Genomic DNA, 20,911 nt, shown 5'->3' with positions numbered 1-20,911 from the left:
CAGAGCAGTCAGCAGCACATCCACACCCTAGTGGCTCCCCTAGAGGAGGTCCTGTCCAGCTTAGTCAGGAGCCCAAGCTGAGGTGACTGTGTTCCGAGGCCCATGCAAATCCTGGGTTCCCCTCTGTCCCTTCCCAGACCTTGCAGGAGCACAGGGTGTCTAGGGCTCCTCTCCAGGGTCTGAGTGTCAACCAGTTACTGAGGTGTTAGCCAGTCACAGTGCTCCTCAGAAAAAGGCACCCCAAAGAAGCATGGAGTCAGTGCTGGGCACTGATGTACCCCAGGAAAGGGGCTCACAGCCAGGTTTCTCCTCTCGGCCAAGGTCCAGGGCATCTCTGCAGTGAGGGGTTTAGGTTTCACACACACAGAAACCACTTAAAGCTGCCCAGAGAACCTGCATCCACTCCCATGAGAGGACATAACACTGCACAAAAAATAGTAATTTGCGAATGATAACATAGCCATCTGATTAGCAAGAGCACTTTTAATCAAGCCCCTATCCGCCTCCTGAGAGTCTCTCTGTCTAAGATGGGCCTGATGTGTAGCCTCCATGGACTCACGCAGCCCTGGGACCTAGAAACACAAACTCAGAGGCAGAAGGAGATGTGCGGAGGGCATATCTGGCGGGCAGAGGGGGCACCATGCAGGCAACATGGGGTCCACCTTCCTCAGGCCAAGTTACTCTGACCTGGAAGTCACCACCCTGCATGGTCGACCTGCCTGGCCTCCTTGCTCGGACTCTGTCCAATCAGGCAGATGGAGACTCTGGTCCCCCCTCTTCTGCCTCCTAGCAGTGTGGCCTCCAGCAAGCTGTCTGAGCCTCAGTGTCCTCATCTACGCATCAGGAGTCTGCTGCTGTCTTGAGTACTAGAGGGGGAGCCACCCCCACAGTGGCTAAGGTCCCTGAGTGGGAGGCTGTAGGGGGCATAAGCCCCACCTCCTCAGTTGTCTGTCTGTCATACTTGTAGAAATTCCATGTGAAAAAAAAAAAAAAATGGCTGAAATGCTTAAAAACAAATTTAACTGGAATTGAGAGAGAAACAAACCCTGGCCCTTCATCCAATTCAAAGCCCCGATTAGTCCATTTTTCTTCAATCAGAGAATTGGACACTTTGATCACCTGCCTGTCTGCCCAGAATCTCAGGGCCTCCAGGACAGTACAGCATCCACACCCGTGTGATGCCTCCTGACCCAGCTGAACATGCCGCACATCTGGTCTCAAAGACAGTGTGCCCCCCATTACTGTCAATCCAGCCCCTCAGGGTACAGGTTCGCAAGTCTATGTGCTCTGAAGTCACTGTCTCTTGTGCCTTGGGATGATGTCTCTGCAGAGAAAGAAGCCTTGGGGCCCTAGAGAGGCTCATCAGCTGTCCTTGATTTGGACGTGGGGTGTACACCATGAAAATTTTCTTACGTTATTTTTATGGCATTTGGGAAGTGACAAGACAGAGACGGCTGGACATTCCAGCCTGGAGCATCCCTGAGAGCTGGCATGGGACTGGCCCAGTGTTTTTCCCACAGGGCCCCCTCGATGACTCCTGCCACGGTCCCCACCGACAATTGCTCTTCAGCCACCTCCCTGCCAGGTATCTGGAACTATGGTGGGGAGGAGCCTTTATCCTTGGAGCTCTGTGCCCTTACTCAGACCATCTGCAAACACGAAGGACCTGCATGGCCAATGAACACCCACCTCCCTGACTGTCTGGCACCCCTTCTGCCAGGCAGGGGTCCTACTCTGGCTCCCTGGCCGCTGGCACATGGGCCTTTGGCGCTCCCTGCATGCAAATTGCCATTGCCAACAGAGCCCCACCTCAAATACCTGCATGGCCCGAGTGGAAGCACCCACGCCCCCTGGCCACCCCTGGGCTCAGGCCTACCTGTTGGGGTTGTAGTCAAGTGCGCCCACCTCCTCACTGGCCTGCAGCAGGTCCAGGATGCCTGCGGCTGAGCTCCCACCATCCTTCTTCACTCTGGCATTACGAGTGGGCTTGGTGTCTGTGTCGATCTGAAGGGAGCCCTCATCTGAGGAGTCATCGCTTGGCTGTGGGGACAGGGAGCCAATCAGAACAGAGCTGGGGAGAGGGAGAGGGTTACTGTTCCCCTTGACAAGAAAAAGAAGCTTAAAAAAATTTTAAGAGCCTGCCCTGTAATGAGCACATGAGGCTGGCTGACCAGATACACCCTGGTGTGGGTACTGGAGCTTTCCATTGGGACCACGGAGTCCTGCATGCAAGTACAGAGTGCTCCCAGTACTCCCAGTACTGTGTCCCAGAGGAGTCCTGGTCCCCAGGACCTTCAGCAAAAGTCACGATATTGAACACAGGTACAAAGGAGCTGGTGTGGTCTAATGAGGAGCAGGTGGGAGGATCTATCTACACCCAAGGGCGCTCCTGGTGGGTGACTCTGAGGGGATACCCTGGGGTTCCCCGGGCAGCATGTGACTGCCACAGAGACCCCCAGTCTCACTGGAAACAGCTACCATGTCCTCATTTCATGGTGCCTCATAGGTTTTCTGACTTAATCCCTGAGGAGGCCCAGCCCCACTTCCCCCTGCACCCTGTCCTCAGCATCAGTGAGATCCATTATATTCATGGCAGGTCTAGCTCGGCCCTCCCCGAGGTCCCACCACTTACACAGAGCTGCAGACCCGCCACACCCTGCACCTACTTTTATCCCTCCCGTTCCAGGCCCTGGGCTTACATCCACACTCTGGACCCCAGCCCAGCCTTCCCATAAAAATTCTAAGAAAAGGGTGAGGCGTGAAGATGCCCCTTTGCACTCCAAGCAGAAAGCATGCAGGCCACAGGCTTGGGGCCTCAGACAGTGCTCACCTTGTAGAGGGCCGAGTCCAGCTTTGGCTTCATAACAGGTGTGGGCAGTGGCTCCTTCTTGTCTAGTAAGACTGAGACCAGAGCAGACAGGAGTTGGCGGTGGCTATGGGAGGACAGCCCTGGCCAGCCATGCCTGACACCTGCCCACTCCAGGATGACCCTACAGAGCTGGGTCTGCCCCTCCTCATGCCCCCCCAACTCACAGGACAGGTCCCTCTTCGGGGCATTTTTCTTCCTCCTGATGGGAAACTCGTCAATCTTGAGCTCTCCATCATCTGACACGTACTCATACTCATCTCGAACAGGCTGGGGCTTGTCCTCCTTGAAGTTCTGCAAGGCCCCAAACACCCCTGGGCTCGGCTGTGGTTTGAGGGCCTTGGAGCTGGGACAGAAGTGGGCTGGTCAGCGGGGGTCCATGTGGCCTGGCCAGTGCCCTCAGCACCCTGCCAGGGGCCTCAGCGGATCAGCAGTCAGGCTGAATGCATCCCAACCCCATGGCTTCCTCCCAGATGCCACGGACCCAGGTGAGGACAGTACACAGCACATGAGGTGGGGGCCCAGCCCTCTTCCCCAGTGCAAGGCCTCTCCTTGGGCTGTTTCAGGGTGTGGCCCTCACTACCCAACTCTGGCCACTGGACCAGTACAGTCTTCCTTCAGCTTGCCCTACAAGCTCTGGCAGTGGCCACCCCATTGGCTCGGGCCTGGGCATGTGCTCAGCAGTGGTGCAGATGTCTGCAATTTCCAGGATACAGGTCCAATTTCCAACTGCAGAAACAGAGGCTGACCATCGGCCTGCTGGGTGTGGGTATGAGCCAGATAGCGCTACATACACCACACATACAAACCCACACACATACCCCCCATGTACATACACACAGGTGTGATATGGTTATAGAGTCTCATCTACCTTTCTCTCCTCCATTTTTAAACTCTCTACAGCATGGTGGGTCATAGGGTTAATGCCATTTAAAAGCTCCCCAGGACCCTAGGAGAATCAAGGACATGCTCAGAGCCATAAAGTCAGGGTAACAAGGCCCCACAGACCAGACCCACCCCACCTGCTCACTGAGCATCCTCAGCACATTGCCAGCAGTTCCTGAGAATAATGGGCCTGCCAATCAGGCTCTGCCTAGTCATCAGATGCTGGCCTGCCCCATTTCTCCACCACCTGCAAATGGCCTTCTCCTCCCATTTCTCAGATGAAGAAACAGGCCCACCACAGAAAAGTGGTCCCTTTCCCACTGGGATGTATCTGCCTCCTGGCTTCAGGGCACCCAACCTGGACTTCTGACTCAGCAAGCAACTTGAGGGTCTATAGCCAGTGAGAGACTTCTCAGTGGGCGTAAGGCTGCATCCCGTACACCTCACTTTGGGCAGAACTGTCATGCTGGTCAGCAGATACAGATCTGTTCCATAGTCTGGCACCCAGACACACCAGCTCACACACATACACCCTCCCAGGCTGGACACCCAGTTCCATCTCCTCTGGGAAGCCCTCCTGACTTCCTTAGACATACAAGGACTCATGATCCCTGTCACAGTCAAAATTTTAAGTGGATTTGAGAGCACTGGGTTCACACTGACCCTAGCTCTGCACCACTGGCCTCTGGGCTCTAAGGCCAGGGCCCTGACCCCACTACAACCTCTGTCCAACCCAGAACAGCCATTTGGCTTACATCTACCTAATCAAATGCTCCCCCTCCCTGCTATCACACACTGCTGCCCCTCCCCACTATACAAGCTATTGACTTAGGAGGCAGAGAAGGTGTCTGCCCAGAGTGGCCCCCACAAGGGGCATTTACAGTGATGTCAGCCAGTTCATGAGGAGGGCTTCACCTGGAGCACCCTGGAGAGTGTGTGTGTGATGTGTGTCGGGTGGGTGAGTGGGGTGTGTGCATGTGACTGTCGCGCAAACGGGACGAACTCCTCCTGTCCTGAGCATTGCATACCCCAGAAGTTTCTTGTTGGAGAAGGAAAATGAGAATTTGGTGTCCTTGTTCCCTGATGTAGGAGGTTTCTCCAACTTCTGCTCTTCCTCCATCTTCAGTAGGGAGTCAGGTTTGCTGTTCTGAAAAGCAAACCCAGGACCATCCTTAAGTCCCAAATAGGATGTCAGTGGGCAGAGGCAGCAAGACCAACTAGTCTCCTCCCTCTGAACATGTCATTTAGTGATACATGTGCCTGCAGGACTTGCCCAGGGACACTGCCCTGGGAATGTGAGCTCAAACCAGAGCTGGGTGAAGGAGGGCAATGCCATTGGTCAACTCAAAGGGCAACAAGCTCAGCCTCTTAGGCTAGGATGCTCCCGTAACACCAGGGGAGGTGGCCCTCCAAGGCCACACATATAACCAGACCTTCACAGCACCACCTACAGGGGACAGGTGGACACATACTTGTATATGCCCTACAAGAACACACACAGCTGCATAGGTGTGCACCTCTGCTCACAACACCAAGCCCACACACCACCTCTCTCACGAATGCAGCCTTCCCTGAAAGTAGGCACATTTAGCAGCATGCACATGCCAACACGCAGGTGCACATACACAAGCACACCCACACACACACATCTCACCTTGTACTTCCACTTGGCCTCTGACTTGCTCTTAGTTTGTTCTCGGATTTCCAACCTCTCCACATCATTCTGTGTACTGATTACCTCCCTGTTGGGCACACTCAGGACGCTCTTTGTGGCCTAGAAAACAGCAGCCATGACCCAGTGGGGGCCATGGGAAGGCAGCGGGGCTACCTCAGGCTACAGGACAAAACAAGAGCCACAGAGACCCTCTCTCTTCCTGGCCCACGTGCAGCAGCTAATCTAGTCATTCACTAGCTATCCACTCACCCATCCACCTTCCCATCCATCCACTCACCCATCCAACATCCATCAAATATCCACTCACCCACTTACCCATCTACACACCAATCCATCTACTATCCATTCACCATCCACCCATCTATCCATTCACCTACCCACCCATCTATCCATCCACCTATCCACCTATCCATCCATCCACCCACTCACCCTCCCTCCCTTCCTCCCTCTTTCTATCCATCTATTGATTCATTTATCCACCCACTTTGCCTTGAGTAAGGGAAAAGCAATGTGCCCCACTGCAGCCCTAAAACACTGGCCCTGGTGGTCGCCCACCTCCTGGAAGGTTAACAGCCTCCCGCTAGCAGCAAATCACTCAATGAGCCCTGGTCTCAGAAACACATGGTCCCCGAAGCCCATATTTAATACCCTCTGATTACACCGGTGGGTCCTCAGGGTCAGGCTCGCATCTCTCACTACCCACAGGGGCTCAGACCCCTCCAGTAACCTGGCCCCAATGCCTGGGCCACAGGGAAGACTCAGCCTGCTCATCCCCCAGGAGACCCTCTGTTGCCACCCTGTCCCAGCACAGATACTGCTGTTTTCATTGTGAGGGTCTCTCCCCAGCTACCCACCATGCCAAGCTTGGGGCAGAGCCCATCTGCCCTGGGTCTATGGCATAAGAACATGGCAGCCCAGCTCCACCCTAAAGTCCTGGCCCCTAGAGGTATCTTCAGGTCCACTGATTATAGGTGAGGAGGTCAAGGCCACCTACCTTGCTCTTCTTGGGTGGCTCGATCTTGGTCAGTGCTTCCTTGGTGTGAGCTTCCAAAAGGTCCAGGTTGGGGATGGTAGGTGAGGCTGACCCCCTATTCTTTTTCCCTTTCTTCTTGCCCCCATCCTTGAGCTTCAGTGATTTGGGGGGCTTCAGGGACTTGGGGGGCTTTGGGGGCTTGGGGGCTTTGGATGGCTTGGGCATCTTCATGGTTTTGGGAGTCTTCTTTTTGGACACTTTCTCCAGGAAGGACCGAGGAGGGCTGGCCTCAATGGGAGATGGAGGCTCTTCCTTCTCTCGGTCCCCAAAACAGACCTCATTCGAGGAGACGGCTGCAGTCACTTCTGGTCTGGTAGCCTTGGAGGCATTCTGGGGAAAGGAGAGAAAGAAGTAACTAACTACCTCCTGCCAGAAGGGGCTCATGGCTTCAGGCCGTGGGAGATACTCAAGCAGAAAAGGAGCATCCATCTATACCATGTGTGACACCAGCACATCCAACTATATAATTGTGTGACATGTTATCCTGTGTCATACACTCATATTCATCTATACCATCCATGTGACACAGCACAGCCATCTACACCATCCACATGACATGGGAAAATCCTTCTACACTATCTGTGTGACACACATCTGTCTACACCATCATTGACACATTCACATCTACACTACACCATCCATGTGAGACAACCACATCTGTCTATGCCATCCATGTGACATGGGCACAATCTATCCTACATCATTCATGCGCTAAATACTCACATCCTTCCATACCATGCACGTGACACAAACACATCCATCTACACCACCACGGGGCATGCTCGCATCTGTCTACGCCACTGTGAGGCATGTTTGCATCTGTCTACACCACCGTGCAACACACTTGCATTAGTCCGCTCTACTGTGCAACACTCACATCCACCTATACCACCATGAGGCACACTCACATCCGTCTACACCATCGTGTGACACGCTCGCATCTGTCTGCACCGTCTGTGTGACATGTCCACACCATCCACGAACCATGGCCACATTCATTTACATCATCAGCCACTTGACCCCTCTACCTCTTTGGTGGGTATTGCTGGAGGGGCTAGAATTGTCCTCCCTCACCCCCACAGGGAGCCATCTCTCACTTCTTAAACTCCTGCCAGGAGACAGTGGCCTGCCACAGGGGCCTAGGAGTCTGAGCCGACATCTTGCAGGTGGCTTCCCCCAGCTCTGGGGAGGGCCCGAGAAGACACAGGCCTCCCACGACCAGGGTCTGTGGGCCTTGGCTGTCAGCCCTACCTCACTGAGCCGGATCTCTTTGGCAAGGTCTTTGATGAGCTGTGAGGGTTTGAAGTGCTCTGGGAGCTCGTCTTCATGCTCTGCCAAAGCCTGCAGGACAGCCATGCACAGGATGAATGGGTCAGCCACTGAGTCTGCGCGAGGATGCCCACCCTCTGTGCCATATCCACCTTCACTCCACCTCCCAGCCACAGGGGCCCAAGCCTGCTCAGCCTCTGTGACTCCTGACTAACCGTCTCTGTCCCCCCAGGCCCTGCCCTGCCTACTGACCCAGGACCCACTGCTACGCAGACAGACTTCGGGCAGGGGTTGCCATGGGCGTGGACTGGCTGCATGGGGGCCTGGAGAGATTAGCCCACTCCAGCCAGACACTGCCCCAGCAAGAAAGTCCTGCCATACTCCGCTCTATAAATGGGAAAACTGAGTCCTAGGGAGGATGAGGTACACAAAGCTACCACCAGCTATGGAGTGAACATGGGCTGTCTATTCTTCCTGAGCTCCACAATCCTCCTGGCCCCCGGGCTGCGATGAGGTGCAAGGGACGCCCTGCACTGCTCACTGCAAGCCTTGAGGCCAGAGAACAGTGTTGGGAGGGCACTGGTCCACCCATTCCACCAGGCCCCTCTGTCTATGAGAGAGGCAGGAAGCAAATAAGTGTTCCCCTCCTGGCCCCAACTCCCAAAGCCTCCTGCAGGGCTGCTCAGACAGTGCCAGCTCCCCTGACTGAAACAGGGGACACTGTCCCAGAGAGTGCCTGAGGCTGATCGGGCCCTTCCCCTCTCTCTGTGCCAACAATACAGGCAAAATGTCAAGAGAAGTCTGAAGTTGCTTCTCTGGGGCCTCCATGGGAAACACATTTGCTGTCTGGGTGTTAGAGAAGGTGTTACCACTCAAATGCAGGGGCTGTGGGGGGCAGGACAGTGTCAGTGCAGGGGACACGACAGGGGCACTGGAGAGTGCTACTGTTTGTGGCCCTTAGTGCCTGCCATTGTTACAGGGCAAAGCTGGATTGAGCTGATGCCTGGGCCGGGAAGGGCTGAGAGGGCGTCCCAGCTCTGCTGTCCAGAGCCTAACATTTGGTCATCCAGCCAGCAGCTACTCAGAGTCCTGCTCCCTGACCTCTGAGGGTTCACTCAGTGATGTCTCTACCACTAGCCTTCCTCCCACTGAATCTCCAGGCCACTGAGCCCCCATCCTTTAAGCCAGACTCCAGGTTGAAAGGCTCTCCTTCTGTTTGCACACCAGCACAACCTGCCAACCACACAGGTGTCTGACCTAGGCTGGCGGCAGCCACTTACTGTGCGAACGCTAACTCCCATGAGAAGGACAAGCCCTGGAATGGTTCGCCACCTGCCGTCCTCCCTTCACCTCGGTCATACCTGGCAGGCCCTACCTGCTTTTTTGTCCATGATCTGAAAGCACCATTGAGAATTTTGGCTCCTTGAACTAAACGAGGGGGCAGCTGCTTCCCAGATTTATGAGAACCTGAGGAGAGATGGAGGTTTGTTCATGTGGGCACCTACCCATCCTCACCCACCACCCATAGGCGACTTCACACTCAGGGTGGGGTGGGAGGTGAGAATGGGGAGACTGCTCAGGGCCGGACTTCCCAGAGGCCTCCACCCACTGCCACCTGCTCAACTGCCAACGGCTCCACTTGGAACCTGGGGGACACCCATCCGGGATGCCCTTCAGGCAGAACTGGCCTTCCCACCACCCATGCTCCAGGCCTCCCACACCAGTGCTCCGGCTTCCCCCTCTGCCTGGTCCCCAGACCACCTTAGCAAGGGCTCAGAGTGGCGCTCTGCACCGAGCACCTTTAAGTGCTTTTTAATTCCTACCCTCACATCACCCATGCGCAGCTGAGGGACACCAGGGAGAGGGGTCTGGTTCCTATTGGGGCCCATCTACAACATGCCCTTGGAGGCCAAGGCCAGCCCCATAGAAAAGGCACAGAAGGCTTGCCGCTCCTGCTGGTGAGCTCTGACACTGCCAGGTGACCAAGCTTGCCTCGCGGGAGGCAGCTCCTTGGGTTTTCTTGGCCCCAAACAGCTCTGCTGTCACCCTTCCCAGAGGAGGCCCTAAGGCAGAGTGGCAGGGCTGACCCAGCATGACTCAGCTGGCCAGAAGTCACCCTGGCCTCTCAGTCAGTGCCCAGTGTGGCTCCACCCACACTTCCCCATCCTATCGACCAAGCCCCCAGGGCAGGACACTCCCTCTTCCAGGGTACACCCCAGAGCTCCGAATTTGGGGCTCAGTGGACAAATGTCACTGAAACCTGGCCAGCCAGATTAAGAACCATTTTCCGCTTCCTCTTCTCAAACTAGAGCCAAAGTCCAGAGGGTCTCAATAGGTAGGCTCCACTCTGCTCCAAAGTGTAACTTCTAGACAAGCACTGCTGAAAAAGGAGAGTACCAAAGCAAAGCTCCTCCGGTTTCCTCTCAAGGCCGCAGGAAATCTGTGGACCTCAGGATGGGTGCCAGCACTACTGCCCAGGGCATGGCTAGTCGGGCCTGGGTGGAGGGTGCCATGTTCTCAGAGGTCAGGGACCCGATGGAGCCTTCCCTTTCCCCTGGGCCCTCCACAAGACCTTGACATACAGCAGGGATGCCTCACGGGCCTCTCAGTTGGTGGTCCAGGGCCAGTCAGACCCCAGGCCTCTGAATGTCCCAACTGAGCCCTGTCAGTACCCACATGAGGCCACAGACACCCAGGAGAACTCACACCAAGCCTGGGAACACATGGCCAGCACTTTTTCTGAAACACCAGATGGCCCTACAGGCAAGAGTCCAATCCAGCCTCACAGAAAAACGGAGGCCTGGGAGCTAAGGGGACTTGAGCCTCCTAAAGGCAGTGGTCAGCCTTCCCCAGGGTCTGGCCGACCTGTTGCATGAGGGCAGAACTGTACCCCCTCCTGGTGTCCCTGAGCTCCACACACAAACAGATGAGCCAAAGCTGTAGGCCAAGACACCAGAATGCACCTTTGAAGGCCTCCAGCAGGTGCTTCCCCATGTACCAGCAGGCGGTTTCGAAGTTGGGAAACTGAGTCAGGCTGCCCAGTTTCAACCTTCTTTCCACTTCGTATGCTCTGGAAGCAACAGCAAAGAACTATTTAGTACACTGAGCCCTGAACAGGTGACACTAAAGAAGGGTGAGCCCACACCATAAGTGTGGTCAGACAAGGCCACACCGAGGCCACGCCCACTCAGGCCTCCCTGCTAGGCCCTGTGTGGAGAGGTCAACAGGGGATCACTTTGGGTCAGTGCCTATGGGGAAGGTAGCTTGGCCTTTCAATTCACTCCACACCCACCACGGACCGTGGAGGCTATCCAGAGCCTAGGCACCTTAAGGGCCCACCTCCTCCTTCCTCCCATGATCATGGAGGATCAGCCACTCACAGGAGGTGGCACCATAATGATGGTGGAAGCCCGCCTGGTGGAGCCCCGGGGCAGATAGGGCCCTACCTCATCTGCATCTCCACACTCAGGCTGTGGAGGAAGTGTCCCGCGAAGGCCAGGCAGTCCACGGGCGTAAGTGTGGCGTAAATCCAGCCTGGGGGAGAGAGAAGTGTCTAGCCCTTCACAGCGTTCTCACACCAGGCTTCTGGCGCCTGCCGGGCCTGTCTCTGCCCAGCACGGGCTCAGTGTCCCTGTCCACCTGATACCCATGGCAGGAGCTCTGGCCTGGCTTCATGTACTGAGTGGGTGTGCCCTCCAGGAACCATGGCAGAGCTGGCCCAGTCTGGTCAATTCAGCCCTGAACAGTACGGATGGGGAAACTCAGGCCCGGGAGCTGAGGGGACTCGCTCAAACCAACCAGCGTCAGGCTGCCGATCACCCCCGATCTCCACATGCAGGGGCAGAAGATGACAACACAGGGCTACCACACCTCCTTGGAGAGCTGGGTTCATCCCTACATCATCCTCAGAGAGGTGGCCTAGGCCAGACTTGGGGAAAGAACTGATTGTGGGGAACCAGGTGTGGTATGGGGTTGGACCTAGATCAAGAAAGACTCAGAGGCATATAAGTCAATGGAAACATGAGGTAAGAAAATCTGAGCAGCAATTATCTATTTGGTGAAACTAAGGACTTGTTAACTATTCATTTTTAAGGTGTGATGACACTATTGTAATTGTTATTTTTTAAAGAAAGCCTTTCAGAGATGGTGAAATATTTATGGTGAAGCAATGTGACAACTGTAAAGGGTATTTATCTACTCATGTCCTGCTTCCTCCCGCTATATCTGAAATGTCAAGATCAACAAACAGCCATCTCAGATGGCAAGGCTGGGTTCTTGGGGGACCCACATAATCCCAAGCCCCTGGCCTGGCTTCTGTGAGCACAGCCAGGCTAGAGGCTGCTAGGGCTCTTGGCCTGAGGTGGTCCCAGAGGTAACTGAACAACAGGCCTGCCCCATGACAAGGCAGCGGACAGCCAGGACATGCCTTCCCAGGGCAGACCCCACTGGTGGGAATGTGGCATGGGGACAGGGTACTCACCTGAAGGGATAAAGAGCGTCTGGCCCTGCTTGAGGGTGCACTTGTAGCATTTGTCCACCTGGTCAGCAAAGAACATCTCGCTGTGGTTCGAGGCCGACTGCCAGCGCTCATACAGGGAGATGTTGGCTGAAGCTGGCTTGATGAGATAAAAGATCTTCTCCCCCTGCCAACAAGAAGCCATTGGCAGAACTCGCCACATGCCACAAGTGCAGTGATGACAGAGCCTGCCACAAGCCAGAGGTGCTGGGGCATGGGCAGAGCCCACCACGTCCTGGGGATGCTGGAGGGTAGAACCTTGCATGTCCTAGGGACACTGGGATTCTGGTGCTGGGTCCTGGCTTGAACACCATCCTGCCAAGGCCCATCATTCCTGAACCACTGGAGCCACACGTGCTTTACAGTTCAGAAGTCGGCATGTTCAGAAGGTTCTAGGCATAGAACCCAGGCATAGTCAGGGCACCCTCGCCACCTCACATGTCGTAACTCTGCAGCAATAGGGTCACCATGTGTGCCAAGGGAAACAAAGCTGCGACCCCATTGGTACTGGAATTACAGGAAAGCTGTACTTTAGAGAGTGGTTCGTGTTTCAGCTGGAGAGAGGAGAAGGCCCTGGAAGACCCTATGCTGAAACCAGGTCGAGAATACATGGAGCCCCTCACTCTCAGGACAAACAGACTGAGGGGCAAGCAGGATGGGACATGCTCAGTCTAGAGAGACCCAGGCAGAGCAGCTGAACCCAAAGCTCAGTGTCGCCTTTATTGTTTGTTTTCACATCTTCCTTTTTCCCTAGTTTCTCTACCTGCCCCAGCCAGAGGCCCCCAGCCCTCCCTGCTGCTCAGATGCACCTGAAGCCTGCCCCCACACCCTGGCCCATTCCCCACACTCCTTTGAAGGGGGCGGGCAGGGGGACAAGCTCCCTTGTCCCCTCTTTCAGGAATTCTTCCCTGCACTGCTCTCGCTTCCGTGGATAATAGCAGCCACTGGGCACTCAGTCACACTCCAGTAGTCCTCCTCTGATTTCCTCATGAGTCTCAGTCTTTAGAAAAAGGCAACACATGCATGCTACCTTGGTCTTGAGCTGCTTCTGACCCCCATACCTCCAGGGGAATAAACATCTTGTCCCTTGTCTTTCCCAGTGTTGGCCACCATTAGGGCTCATGAAGACTGCATTCTTGCAGACCAAAAGCGATCTGGTCAAACGTGGGGTGAGCCCCCAAGGCTCACCTTGAGGACATGGTACCAGGCAGAGGCACCCCCGGAGTCAATGTGGAAGTCGGTGTAGCTGTCCTTCACACAGATCAGGCAGTACTTAGTCACCTTGGGCTTGGCCAGCAATGCGTCATCGGGCCAGTAGTTTTCCACCCAGGACAGTTTCTTCACAATGTCAGGTGGCTCCACAAAGGTAGACATTCTGGCAGGAACAGCAAGAGGGGTCAGCAGTGGTAGAAAAGTGTCACCACGTTTGTTACGCCCCAGGCAGGGCAGGAAAGGTGCTCTGAGACTCATGTCCCACACACATTTTTCACTCTGGCTACGCAGCATTGTTCCCATCCTACAGATGTGCAAACGGAAGCTCATAGAAAGCAGAACAAGCATAGACACTAGCTTTGCTGTGGCAAGTGTCTAACACTGGTCTCTGCACCCAAAGATGGGTACAGAGGAGTCCTGAAGACCACCCACCCTGGAGATAGACCCTTCCTGGAGATCCAGGGAGTTACCCTAGGTTGGTCCCAACACTGCTGGCATGATAGGCTGAGAGTGAGTATCATTTCTCACGTCTCCTGGTGTCACCTAAAGAAAAGCCACTTATCTCCAACACTGACAACAGGGTGCCCAGAAGTCACTGTCAGACCAGCAAGTTTACTTCCAGGGAATGTGCAAAAAGGTGAAGGCAGCCTTTGCTTCAATTAAATGCCCCTGTCCTGGATAAAATGCAAAACACTGCATTAAGAACGCCCGGCTTAGCAGCGCCGGGGCAGTGGCACTCAGCTGCCCCGAGGGCCGGTTTCAGCGTCCTTGCTGCCTCGGGCAGGACGGAATCAGCACACCTCTGCACTGAAGGCCATACCACCCAAACAAGACAATCACAAACCTGAGGTCAGGCCACCCTGGGCTCAATGGCCTTAGTCGCTGGCCTTCCTCTCTAAATCTCTGGCTTTTTCTGAGCTAGAATCCCCTTCCATCCCTCAAGAGAGAGCCCTCTTTGCCCATCTGTACCTGTGTCTACCTCCCAGATCCTCCACAGTTGAGGAGCAGCACTGCCACAGGAGAGGGGCCCCTGCCCTACCAGCCTGGGGTGCTCACAACCCTCCGTGCACCATACACAGTAGCGGGGCCACTGCCACCTCCCCACAGGGTTCCAAACGTCCTCCTTTCCTTGCTATTGGCTTCTTAGGTACAAAACCTGCCGCCAATGTCAGCTTCTCCCTGAAGTCCTTTAGAGACCCCCAGAGAAAAGGGAAGGTGATACAAGACCCTCGTGGATGCCCTGAATGCAGCCCCAGACAGTCCATGGGGTTGGGCCAAGCCACTGCAGGCCCAGAAGACATCTTCAAGGACAGAATGCACTGTTGAAGGAAAGACATACTTCCTTCCCCTTGAATGGTATAGAACATGATTCCAGGGCATTCGATAGCTCTGGCACCAAGACCATGAATGGCCTGGTTTGAAGTGTACGTGACCCCGCCCCCACTTCTGACTGTCCTTGGACAGGATGTATATTTTTCTGTCAGCAAATCGGTAGATCTGAGAGGACCAAGGAGAAACCCCAGGCCTAGCTCTATCATTCCCAGTCACTCTCTGAAGAGCCCTCTGCCCAGGTTGGCCAATCAAGTTGATGGCAACATGAGTGTGTTCTTTGGTACCAAAGTAACCCACTCCTCAGAACTCTGCCTTGGAGAAAATCCTTCTTGTGAACACCAAGAGGCTGTTTTCTCCAGATACTATTATCCAACTTATTTTCCTTTTTGCCTTTGCTATCAGGAAGCTCAGATGAAACCCAGCATCCAATTACATCGTTTCATTATGGCTCCTGATAGTTCTATTTCTCAATGCGGTTTTTGATAACTCTTTTTTTTTTCTACCTGACCTTTTGCACATGGGCTATTTTGTTGTCTCATGTGCTTTCTAGAATTAGCAGGGTGAAAATAATCCCAAAATGAAATTGTTCTTAAACTAAACCATCATCAAATCACATCTTGTAGTAGAGTGTATACCAGATCTTTTCCAGGGGCCAGCTGGAGAGCTGTGGGATTTGACAGAGGGGGCAAGGAGCATGGCAGTGAGTGGGCACGGCTGAGCAGGTGGTCTTGAGAGAACAGGGTCTGACCAACTGACAACAGAAGCCTGGAACTAGGTGGGCCCAGATAGATGATTCCTTGTGCAGGAACAGCAGCCAGAAGGGCAGGGCCCCAGCATGGGGTGGGATGGGGGAGTGACAGCGGGGTGGCTAAGGCTGGGAAGGACGAAGCAGAGCAGCTGCTATAGCATGATCCCACTGTGCTAAAGGTGCAAATTAAAGTGTGTAGGCACATGAGCAAGTACACAAGTATGTGTGTGCGGGTCAGTGTGGTATGGGGGCGGACAGGGTGTGTACACCTGTGTGTGGATATGTCTGCATAAGTGAGTCAGTGTGTTGGTGTCTCAGTGTGTGTGTGTGTGCGCGTGCGCCATGAGTGTATCATGCATGAGCACGTGCATTCTGGAGGTAAGTACTCCAGGCTGTTATCAATGGTTCTCTCTGGGGAGCAGAATGGGCAGACCAGAGGAGGAGTTGGTGTCTTGTTCTTAGTTTTTTGTTTGAATTGTTCACAATGCATAAGCTTCATACTTTATAAAAGAAATAGCAAAACAATGCTACGTGTGCAATTTTATACTCCTCGAGACCTGCCACATGCGTGCCTCCCTGGAGTGGAAGGGCCCTGACCCAGGCCCCACGCACCCTGCTCACCTGGTGTCAGAGAACTCGAGACTGGTGAGGCTGAGGACCCGTCTGCGGCTGGTGCTGTAGTAATAGTCCACAAACTCCTTCAGTTTCATCTTGCAGTCCTTTTGCTTGGTGACATCTGTCACATCTACATTCCGTTCTGGGCCTGGGGAGGTGGTGGAGGAGGCTGAGTGCTCCAAGGGAAGATGAGCTGGCCTCCCGTGAAGTTGGACAAGCAGAGGGGGAGGGCACTGAGAGGAGGGCTGCATGCTGAGGTCCAGTGACTAGTGCCCAACACCCCTGCCCTGCTCACTCCCTCTGGGTTCTCAGGAGGACCCCATGGTGCAGTGCAGTCACCAGCCTCAGCTAGATCAGCAATTAAAAACAGAGGACTCTACATAAATTTGAACTTGAGATAAGTAATGACAATGTTTTAGTGTATTTCCCAAATAATTCATGGCATACACTTATACTTTAAAAATTAAAAAATCAAGAACCTTCTGCATTTCTATGGTACCAACTCATTATTCTGAAGATAGATAAAAAATATTCTGAAGATAGATAAATAAGAGGAAAACATTTATCCTATGTTTTCTATAGTTGATGAGGGAAAGTACAGGTAAATATCGTTGGTGATGAAAAGAAAACTTGCACAACTGAGTCACCAATGAGGGAAATTCTTTGTACAAGACTCACAATTGACAGAGGGAGAAAGGACAAGATTAGCCAACTCTTCCTTCCTAACAGTCCTCCACAGCAGTTCAGTCCTCGAGCTTAGAGACTGATGGAAGTTTCTGTGGGTGACAGGGCTGGACAGCCTAAAAGTGGATGGCCAGGCACTGAAGGGCTCCAGATGGATGAAAGTGCCCCTGCTGGGAAGGATCTGATGGCAACCTGAATGCAGATCTGAGCAAGCTTCTCCCCCTGTGGTGCAGGAACTGCTGGGGACAAGGGAATATGCTACATGACACCACAGGGATGTTGCTGGCCAAATTCCCAGTGTAAGAGTTTCCTAAATTGCAATGTAGGAAATTCTCCAGGACCAAAAATCCATTTCTCCAACAAACCAAGGGCAAGAAAAGGGGAAGGAGCTGTTCCAGAAGAAAAGAGACTTGAAGGAACATAAAAACCCAGTGTGTGGCCTTGTTTGGATTCTCATTCAAACAGCCAAATGTAAAAGGGTGTTTTTTTAGGCAATTGGGGAGAATTACAGTGGGTCTTATGATATTAAGGAAATATCATTTGTGTTGTACAATGCAAGAACAGAATTGTGATTACATTTCTTAAAAATGCTTTCTGTTAGAACTGTGTACTGCAGTTGTCATGGGTGGCATGAGGGATGGGCCAGAATTTTACTTTAACATACTCAGAGAGGGAGAAGTCAGGAAAAACTGGAGGAGACAGAAAAACAGCTGAAAGCTGGTGGTTTTGTGGCCAGTACTGGGCACGTGGGGACTCACAGTTGACTCCTCTCTTTTTGTGTGTGTGAAAAGTTCCATAATAAAACAATTAAGGGGAAAGAAAGACATTTACAATAAAAGCCCCTAAGACTTCTCAGACTTGTGGAACAGCTGTGGTGCACAGGGCAAAGCCTAGGTAGACCCAAGCCCGGGGCCTGGACGACAGAGCCCAGCTCCTGGGAGACACCCACCAGATGCTCGCTGTTCATCCAGGTGCTCTTGCAGGCCTGGCACACATCCCTCTCCCTCCCTGCCAGAAGTTGGCTAGCCCCGGGGGCTCTAGTTCCAGAGAGGGATGTGGTCTCTGGTTTGCATGTACATGGTCTCATTTAGTGCCCATGCCCACCCGATGGCAGGCTTTACAGATGCACAAGGTCAACTGTGGGCACTGGAGCAATCCCTCTGTAGTCCCAGCACCTGTACCCTCACCTGTCCCACATATGGCCAGTGCTGGTTTGGCCATTTGCCATTTCAGGGTCTTTCTTCCCCCCACTGGCCACCCAGGCATCCCTGTGGACACACCAAGCCCTGGCAACCATGAGAACCCTGAAGCCAAGGCGGTGTGGCTACTAGCCCTGTTGGGTCACTGCCAGGTGTGTGCTGGTTTCTCCACGCCAGCTGCCTCATGGAGGACGGCTCGGCACAGTCAGGCAGCTCCCTCCACCTGGAAGTGTCCTGACTGAGGGTGTCTGCAATGCTAGGAACTGCCAGGAGACATGAGACTGGGCTGCCAACAGCAACAGCTGGAACCCAGAGGGACCTAGGAGAGAGGTGGCCCTGGGCCACGGGAATGTTCATCCTGGGGCAGATGAGCAAGGACAGCCGCCAGCACAGCCTGAAGAGGGCAACGTACAAGCCTTATGGGAAGTGTGCTCACCCAGCCAAGCCTTCCTGGCATGACCATTGTAAGAGCCCAACAGTAATGGAATGTGCAGACGGCAGAATCAAGGGATCTCCAAGAGAGACCCCACTTTGCAGCTGGAGTAACTGAGAGGGGAAGGGGCCAGGGTCACATGCCACTTAGGTGGGACACGGGGTCTAACTCTAAGAAGAGCGCCTAGAACAGAGAACAGAGACCTTGAGTCATACCCACTACATGGCCCGGGAACACAGCCAGGGCTCCAGACTAGCAGGCCCTGGGTGCCCGTGGCCATGTGAAGGAGCGGGGGCACTTACCCACATAGTTCTCAACGTCGCTGACATAGAAGGTGGGAGCCGGGACTGCCAGGCCCAGCCCATCTTTCTTGGGAACAAGAATGGGCTCCGTGAAGCCATGCTCCTCCATGTAGCCCAGTGTGAGCTGGCTGCCTGGCACACGGACCACTACGTCTTCCGCACTGCGGGGAAGTGCAGGTCAGAGGTTATATCAGCCAAGGTCCTAGCCTCCCTGCACCGTGACAGGCCTGGACAGGTGCTCAGGGCTGCGATGTGGAGCTCCCATAACACATCTCACATGGCCCCAAGTGGCGGATTCCCCACAGTGTCACGCGCAGAGGTCACAGGACAGTGACAGCACGGTCCTAGAAATTCCTCATGGATGGAAACCTCAAGGTCTGAGAGGCCTGGCCAGGGGTGAGGTGAGTGGGAGATGGGGACACAGAGCACCCATCCCTCCTACTAGGGCTGAGATCCTCCCCTACCTCCCTTGTTCTCCTGGCTCCCACCCCCTGCCGCCCCTTAATGGGTGAGCAGACCCTGCACAGGGTGGATCTGGGGTCTGAGGGTGCAGCAAATGTAGACAAAGTCCTTCTCAATGATAAATTGGTATACAGATTCTACATGCTCCCTATCAAAATATCCATCGACATCTTTGCAGAAATTGACAAGCTAAACTTGAAATACTGAATGGAAATGCAAGGTACTAAGATGACCAAAACAGTCTTAAAAATGAACAGCAAAATTAAGAGGATATTTCTCAACTTCAAAATTCACTACAACGCTATAGTAATCAAGACTCTGTGGTATGAGCATAAGAAGAGACATATGGCTCAATGGAACATAATTGAGTGTCCAGAAATAAATCCAAACATCTATAGTCAACAGCTTTTTATTAAGGGTGCCAAGAAAATTCAAGGGAGAAAGAATAGTCATTTCAATAAATGGTGCATGGGACAACTGGATAGCCACATGCAAAAAAATGAAGTTGGGCCCTGACCCCACACCATATACAAAACTTAAAATGAGTCAAAGACCTAAATATAAAAGCTAAAACTATGAAACTGCCCTGGCTTGTGTGGCTCAGTGAATTGAGCATCGGTCTGTGAACCAAAAGCTTGCTGGTTCGATTCCCAGTCAGAGCACAGCCTGGGTTGCAGGCCAGGTCCCCAGTTGGGGGCATGTGAGAGGCAAATAATCGATGTATCTCTTATGCACTGATGTTTCTCTCCCTCTCTCTCTCCCTTCCCCTTGCTCTAAAAGTAAATAAAGTCTTTAAAAAATTATTTTTAAATTTAAAAACTTAAATTTAAAAATTATTTTAAACTTTTAGAAGAAAACATAGGCATAAATCTTCATGACCTTGAATTTAGCGCTGGTTTCTTAGACACCAAAAGTACAAACAGCGAAAGAAAAAAATAGATAAATTAGACTTCATCAAAATTATAAATTTTTGTGTTTCTAATGAATACTATCAAGAGGGTGGAAAGACAACCTATAGAATGAGAGAAAGTATCTGATAAGTGATGAGTAATCAGATTATGTAAAGCAGCAGTTCCCAATCTTTTTGGTACCAGAGACCGGTTTTGTGGAAGACAATTTTTCCACAGACAGGGCGCAGGGGGACAGGAAGTGGAGCTCTCAGGTGGGGTGGTAATACACTTGGAATCCCACCGCTCACCTCCTGCTGCATGGCCTGGTTCCTAACAGGCCATGGACCAGGATCAATCTGTGGCCCAGGGGTTGGGGACCCCTGATGTAAAGGACTCTTACAACTCAGCAATAAAAAAAAAAAAAAATTCAATTAATGGGAAGGGGTTAAAATAACATGGAACCAGATTTCTGGTTTCAAATCTCACACATAAATAGCCAGGAAGTCGTCACTCCTATCCTCATGACAGGAAAATAGTTGAACAAACTAAAAACCAAAGACTTTTCTTAGAGTCATCAGATAATTGAGGTTACAGGAGAAAGAGCCATCCCAAAACCTGGAGAGACAGGCAAATACAGAAAAATCACAGCCAAGATAACCTTACCTGAAGCAGAAGCTGCTGGAGGCAGTAACTGGTAGGAAAAAAAATACTTAAATGGAAATTTTTGACAAAGTGTGGAATTAGAGTATGGATTAGCTTAATAATTAAAAATTCACAATGGACCAGTTTT

General features: G+C 52.9%; 1 protein-coding gene across 3 annotated transcripts in view; it reads right to left on the bottom strand.

Moving 5' to 3' along the window:
- The window catches only part of PHF2 (PHD finger protein 2), an 85,120-nt gene that overhangs the window by 10,260 nt on the left and 53,949 nt on the right, over positions 1-20,911 (bottom strand). For 2 of the 3 annotated variants that reach the window (XM_090274008.1, XM_090274007.1), the window contains exons 4-17: positions 18,770-18,930; positions 16,158-16,299; positions 13,433-13,619; positions 12,209-12,371; positions 11,175-11,262; positions 10,692-10,798; positions 9,104-9,195; positions 7,711-7,800; positions 6,421-6,789; positions 5,406-5,525; positions 4,780-4,898; positions 3,034-3,212; positions 2,831-2,901; positions 1,877-2,040 (exon numbers count right to left, since the gene is read on the bottom strand). In XM_090274008.1, coding sequence (XP_090130134.1) covers positions 1,877-2,040; positions 2,831-2,901; positions 3,034-3,212; positions 4,780-4,898; positions 5,406-5,525; positions 6,421-6,789; positions 7,711-7,800; positions 9,104-9,195; positions 10,692-10,798; positions 11,175-11,262; positions 12,209-12,371; positions 13,433-13,619; positions 16,158-16,299; positions 18,770-18,930 — 2,052 coding nt within the window. Of the gene's footprint in view, positions 1-1,876; positions 2,041-2,830; positions 2,902-3,033; positions 3,213-4,779; positions 4,899-5,405; positions 5,526-6,420; positions 6,790-7,710; positions 7,801-9,103; positions 9,196-10,691; positions 10,799-11,174; positions 11,263-12,208; positions 12,372-13,432; positions 13,620-16,157; positions 16,300-18,769; positions 18,931-20,911 lie in introns of those variants that run through there. The other variant, XM_090274006.1, reaches the window with a different exon arrangement.

The sequence above is a fragment of the Furipterus horrens genome, unplaced genomic scaffold, assembly GCF_987537825.1.
Source record: "Furipterus horrens unplaced genomic scaffold, mFurHor1.1.pri manual_scaffold_4, whole genome shotgun sequence".
Classification (NCBI taxonomy): domain Eukaryota; kingdom Metazoa; phylum Chordata; class Mammalia; order Chiroptera; family Furipteridae; genus Furipterus; species Furipterus horrens.
This window is presented reverse-complemented; position numbering and strand designations above follow the sequence as displayed.